Source organism: Condylura cristata, unplaced genomic scaffold (genome assembly GCF_000260355.1).
Source record: "Condylura cristata isolate star-nosed mole 26May11 unplaced genomic scaffold, ConCri1.0 scaffold00008, whole genome shotgun sequence".
NCBI lineage: Eukaryota > Metazoa > Chordata > Mammalia > Eulipotyphla > Talpidae > Condylura > Condylura cristata.
This window is the reverse complement of record NW_004567109.1, coordinates 8,567,426-8,573,555: the sequence shown is the minus strand read 5'-3', so window position 1 is coordinate 8,573,555 and position 6,130 is coordinate 8,567,426. Positions and strand designations below refer to the sequence as shown.

The 6,130-nt window shown below is 55.6% G+C and overlaps 1 protein-coding gene across 1 annotated transcript in view; it reads left to right on the top strand.

Annotated features, from left to right (window-relative positions):
* MUL1 (mitochondrial E3 ubiquitin protein ligase 1) overlaps nt 1-5,857 on the top strand; it is a 6,168-nt gene extending 311 nt beyond the window's left edge. Inside the window, exons 2-5 of the mRNA XM_004678569.2 lie at nt 5-109; nt 1,831-1,918; nt 2,278-2,398; nt 4,068-5,857. Of these exons, the coding sequence (XP_004678626.2) occupies nt 5-109; nt 1,831-1,918; nt 2,278-2,398; nt 4,068-4,797 (1,044 nt within the window). The 3' untranslated portion in view covers nt 4,798-5,857. The remainder of the gene's footprint in view (nt 1-4; nt 110-1,830; nt 1,919-2,277; nt 2,399-4,067) is intronic.
* The last annotated feature ends 273 nt before the right edge of the window (nt 5,858-6,130 follow it).

The following is a 6,130-nucleotide window of genomic DNA, read 5'->3' as shown; positions in this document are numbered from 1 at the left end:
GGGGCGGCCGTCGCTCGGCCAGGTCATCCTCCTGGGGACCAGCTCGGTCGTCACCGCCGTCCTGTACTCCGTGTACCGGCAGAAGGCCCAGGTCGCCCAGGAGCTCAAGGTCAGTGCTGGGGCGCCGGGCCCGCCGGTCACGTCCGGCCCCGTCGCAACGGTCGGGAACTTTCCAGAAGAGGAAGCAGGCCCGAGAGGCGCCGAGCGGCTCTCCTGACGGCCCTTTTATTCTGAGCGCCGCCCGCTGCCCTCGGGAGGAATGTGGATTTCACGACGTCACCCGCCAGTGTTTACTGGACGCCCGCTGTGCCCGGGCACCGGGTGGGCGCGGGACGGGGCGGGGGGTTGGGGGGGCGGTGGGTGCTGCCGCGTAGTCAGCCCTGAGAGGATGGCATGCTGGCGAGAGGGAGGGGACCCCAGCAGGGACCCCAGCAGGGCCCCGAGCAGAAGGCGGAGACCAGACGCTCGTCTTGGGGTGGGATCAGCGCAGGGAGCAACGTGCGGAGACCCTGGATTTTGCCCTCTCAGCTCCTTGCAGCTGCTGGCGCACTTCCTCTTTCATAATACAGTGGTCAGAAATAACTCGTGTTCTCGAGTTGTCCTTCACCGCTTACCCAACCCATAGCCATCTTGATTTTAATCTCCTGTACACAGTAATTTCTTGAGCTAGGAGAGATGGCAACGACCTCCAGACTGCATCAGGACCTGGCGTTGCCCAGGAGAGAGAGGTCTGGAGGCTTGTCAGCCCGGAACTTGCACTTCCTGTTTAGATATCAAGTGTGGGCATTTTCCTTGCCTGGCCACATTTGTGGTGAGTCTGACTGCCATGAGATAAACCTCTAGTCACAGACAGGAGCGTTTGCCCTCCGTCCCTCAGTGTCTGACGAACAGTAGAGGTGCAGTAAATGCTGGGGCTTGTTTTGGCTGAAATTTCATAACACAACAGGTCTTCTCAATCATTTATCTGAAAGATTCGTAAACCTGATGACTAGCTTCATTATCACCAGCTTGTTTTCAGCAAGGGCTTAGAAACCCATGTGTGAAATCCCTGCGATGACAGGAGTCTCAGGAAAGAACCGAGTTTCCAAGCCATTGAACTTGGCAGGTGCCAGCTTCCTAGTGAGATCCTGGCCCCCCAGGTGTTCCCACCCTCAGTAAATTACCCAGAGTGACTGCTCAGAGTGTAACTGATGCTTCACCTCTGACTCCAAAAGTCAGAGTTGGCCTTGGCTAGATGCAGGAGTCTTCAAAGCAGGGTACTCCCCGGGACCCAAACTTTGAGGCGCCTTAAAAACTGCCAGAGTTCCTTAGTGAGGATAAAACAGCCCTTTCTGCAAATGAGTTGAAACTTAGTACTTACGCAGTTTTGGTCAGAAATCATCCACAGATTTCTCTGCGCACCTCTCACACGGATGGGAATGCGTATTTATTGCTTCCCTGGTGTGTGCCAACTCTTGAACGGCATTCTCACCTACTTTATGTTTCAGTTAATCCACGAAAATCCTGGGAGATTGCTTGCATGTCCTTTCCAGTTTTAGGAACTGAGACTCAGATCATGAAGGCGTCCGTAGTCATGAGAGGTGCCCTGAAGCTTGATTACCTACAGACCCTCTGCCCGTGTCACCCTGCTTCCCTCCCCTTCTGCAGATGGCACAGAACTGCCCCCTGCCTGCCAATTCTGGGACACAATCACATGTTCTGGAGTCCCCTTCTTGCCGGATTTCCTTATTCTGTCTGTGAAGAAAAAGTCTATAATCTTTACTTATGTCCTATTGATTTGATTGAGATGTCAGTATTCAGTAGTCAGTTTAATATGTTGTTTGTTTTCAGGGAGCTAGAAAAATCCACTTGGGTGAAGACTTAAAGAGTATTCTTTCAGAAGCTCCAGGAAAATGCGTGCCTTATGCTGTGATTGAAGGTACGTTTATTTCCCTGTACAATGAAAAATAGCTTCCTTCTTTCAAGTGTTTGCTAGAGATCCGGGGTGATGTTAAGGGCCTTGTGTAGCCTTGGGACTGTGGCTCAGCATGTGGACTTTGGGGTTAGTTTGTGTTGTTATGTTCTCAAGGAAATCCCCTACTCTTTTCAAACCTTTGTTGGTCACCCCTGAGGTCATTCCTACCAGCGGTGCATTTAGGCGCTGAGCTGACGTGGTCGTGTACAGTGCTGGTCAGAGTGACTGCAGGACAGTCCCTTCATTCCACCAGTCAGAGTAACACAAACAACAAATTTAAATTACACAGTTGCTCAGAAATAAAAGAACTTGTTTCCTTATAGGTGCTGTTCGGTCTGTTAAAGAAACACTGAACAGCCAGTTCGTGGAGAACTGCAAGGGTGTGATTCAGCGGCTGACGCTGCAGGAGCACAAGATGGTGTGGAACCGCACGACCCACCTTTGGTACGGACCCTCCTCTGCCCCCGGGGCTGGGTGGTCCCCTCTGATGCAGAGGCAGACCCCTGGGCTCCATGCCGACCGCTGGAGCACCCACAGAATTCCCAGAAAGGGGGCCCGCGGTGTCCACTCAGGGTTGAGTGTGTGGGTTTGAGGCGTGGATGATGATCTCGGTGTTGCTAAAAGAACTGTGCCATTACCTTTCCTCTGGGTGTACCCCCCCACACATCATTTTTTACATGTATATATAAAACTAAATTAAAATTTTCAATTGTGGGTAAAACACTGACTAGGAGATCTACCCTGTGAACACATTTTTAAGCACAATAAGCCAGTAACATGGACTAGAGGCACAAAGTTGCACTCTGCATCTCTGGAATTTGTCTTGTGGAATTGAAGTTTTACGCCCATTGAATAGCAATTCTGTTTTCTTCTCCTCACACCTCCTGGAAACCACAACTTTCTCTGTTTCTTTGACGATTTAGATTCCTAAATGGAATCGCAGCATTCCCTGATGCCTGTGAGTGGCTCAGGCTGCTGTGGCAGGGATTTCTTTTCTAGGACTGGGAAATAGTCTGTATGTCACATTTTCTTTATTCGCTCACCTGGAGGCACTTAGGTGGCCACCTTGTCTTGGCTGCGGGAGGGGCCAAGCCACAGTCGGCAGCGATGGGACCAGCCTGCCGGCACAGGTCTCCCCACTCAGAGGAGAGCACCCCAGGCCGCCTCTGCTCGGCCCAGCTCCTGTGAGGTGAAGAGGCACCTTGCGTTCACTCACATGGAAAACTGTCCGGGTGTTTCACCTGTTCAGTCATACCGAATGGTACATAAGGCCTAAAGTAATACCGGCTACGATAGAAGCGGGAAAACTCAAGAATACAGAGCCTGTGTAGATAAAGTGCAGGCCAACCTTGGTGACACTGCGGGTTCATTTCTAGACAGGCGGAATCAAGTGAGTCCTAAGAATTTGGTGTCCTTGCGCATATAAAAATATTTGTTCCACGATGGCCTACTGGGTGTGCCAGAGCATCGTCTTCAGTAGAAGCGCATGCCTGAATTATGAAAGATGGCATCGCTAAAGATTGCCAACCTTCTGAGCTGCCAGAGAGTCTAAATCGTTTTTTGCTGGTGGAGAGTCTTGTAAGACCACTGTCTGCAAAGCACAGCAGCAGCGAAGCGAAGCCCAGTGAGATGAGGCGTATCGAGTCCCGGGGAGCGCCATCGGGTGCTCTTTCTGCTTTTGCCCTTTTGTTGAAAAGTGCAAATTCTCTTTGGATTTTTTTCAGTTAGCAAAACAGGTACCGATGTGGTCTTCCATATACCTGAGCTTTCATAAAGTGGAATTTGCCGAAAGCAGAGGGTATCTGTGTCTCTCTGAGATCTCGGCTTCGGTTCTTGGGGTGGGTTCTTGAAAAGTGGGAACTGGGTCACGTAGTAGTTCTGCTTTTAGCTTCTGAGGAATTGAATATTGACGTTAAGGTGGCAGAGGGAATAGCCAGGGCGCGCTGTGACAGTGCGTGAAAACCGAAGAAGCAGCTTCCCTGTGCAGAGGTGCTGGATCCCAGTGACCGTTGCGGGCTTCAGACTCCAGCCTGGGCAGGCCCTGCGCCCTCCGACCCTGCAGGGCAAGCTCTTGGCCGTTTTTGTCTTATCTTGAGTTCTCTTACTGTTGTAGGAATGACTGCTCAAAAATCATTCACCAGAGGACCAACACCGTGCCCTTTGACCTGGTGCTGCACGAGGATGGGGGCGCCGTGGCCGTGCGAGTGCTGAAGCCCCTGGACTCGCTCGACCTGGGCCTGGAGACGGTGTACGAGAAGTTCCACCCCTCCATCCAGTCCTTCACTGATGTCATCGGCCACTACATCAGCGGCGAGCGGCCCAAAGGCATCCAGGAGACGGAGGAGATGCTGAAGGTGGGGGCCACCCTCACCGGGGTGGGGGAGCTGGTCCTGGACAGCAACTCCGTCCGCTTGCAGCCCCCCAAGCAGGGCATGCAGTACTATCTCAGCAGCCAGGACTTCGACAGCCTGCTGCAGAGGCAGGAGTCAAGCGTCAGGCTCTGGAAGGTCCTGACGCTGGTGTTTGGCTTTGCCACCTGTGCCACCCTCTTCTTCATCCTCCGAAAGCAGTACCTGCAGCGGCAGGAGCGCCTGCGCCTCAAGCAGTTGGAGGAGGAGTTCCGGGAGCACGAGGCCCAGCTGCTGAGCCGAGCCAAGCCCGAGGACAGGGAGAGTCTGAAGAACGCCTGCGTGGTGTGTCTGAGCAGCTTCCGCTCGTGCGTCTTTCTGGAGTGCGGGCACATCTGCTCCTGCACGGAGTGCTACCGCGCCCTGCCCGAGCCCAGGAGGTGCCCCATCTGCAGGCAGGACATCACCAGGGTGGTCCCCTTGTACAACAGCTAACGGCCTGGGAGCCCAACACCCGCCCCTGCGGGGTTGTTGTCTGGGCAGAGCTGCCGCGGGGCAGCCGTTCAGGAAGGGGCCCTCGGGGCTCTGCACACTGCTCATCTTCAGCCACAGGATGTGCCTTCCCGCCCTGGGGGCTCTTTACAGCCCAGAGTGTGGGATGGAAGCCCCCAGGGTAGTGTGGAGCGTGGCACTGCCCCCGGGAGGCCCCTCATTTCTTAAGTGCCAGAGCCAGTGACCTTCAGCTCTTCCGCTCCCGTGTTCTCTGGTCCCTTCTGCTGGCCAGTTGGCGCCTGTGGACTTGGGCTTGGTGACTCAGCCAGAGGGGGCAGCGCTGCTTGGCAGTGTTGCCTTGGCGGGGGGGACGCTGTCAGTCTTTCTTTTGCTTACACTTTAGGAAAAATCGTTAGGCCAATCCTGTCGCTTGTGCCCCCTGCCCTCGCCTGCTGGCCGCCTCACTGTGTGCCACATCAGTAAGGACAAAAAGGGAGAGCCAGCCTTTCCCCCCGAACAGGTGGGACCCTAGAGCGGCCCCTCGAAGAGCTGTTGGCACTGTGGCCTTTCAGCGGTGAAGACGGGCCAGCTCGCTGCAGCCACCGGGTCTCCCCTGGCCCCGAGGGCCGGCCACTGGCTCACACTCCGCCCGATTTGGATTTCTCCCACCCAGGGGAGAGCGGCTCTGGTTTTCCCGATCTGACGTGAGCTGGAAAGCTGAAGGAAGCGAAGAGGACCTTGCTGCCTGCCTCCGGCTCCCTCAGCCGCGCCCAGGCTCACCAAGGAGAAGTAACCTGCTTCGACTGAGCAGGGGCCTGGGCCAGTCACCTTCCCTGCAGCAGTTGGCATCCCGCGGGTGTGAGCATCTTGCCCCACTCACCCGCCTCCCATCTTGGGCGAGGGTGTCAGACAAGTGGGCCCCTCTCTCACCACCTGTGTGCACAGCTCTTCCTTCCCCCGCTGTGAATGGTCATCCCCGTCCTCTGTGGGGGGGTGGGGGTGCTCTCCAGGGTGACACCGGCACTGCAGCGTCCGGCGCAGAGGGGACACATTAAACACGCTCAGCCAAGGGGTCGCCTGCTGCCTCGTCTACAGCAGTTCGGAGGCGGGCCGGGGCTTCTGTGGGAGGGAACCGAACCTGATGTGACGTGAACCGGGGCCCTGGAGGCCTGTGTGAGTCCTCTGCCTTCAGGTGGTTTGGGGCTCCCCCAGAGCGTATGCAGCTTGGCGGTGCTGAAGTGCAGGGGTGTCCCAGGCTGTCCTGGGGAGCAGGCCTCTGAAGTGTCCCAGATCCTCAGGTGCGGCAGTGAGATTTCACCTGTGGAGAGACGGGATG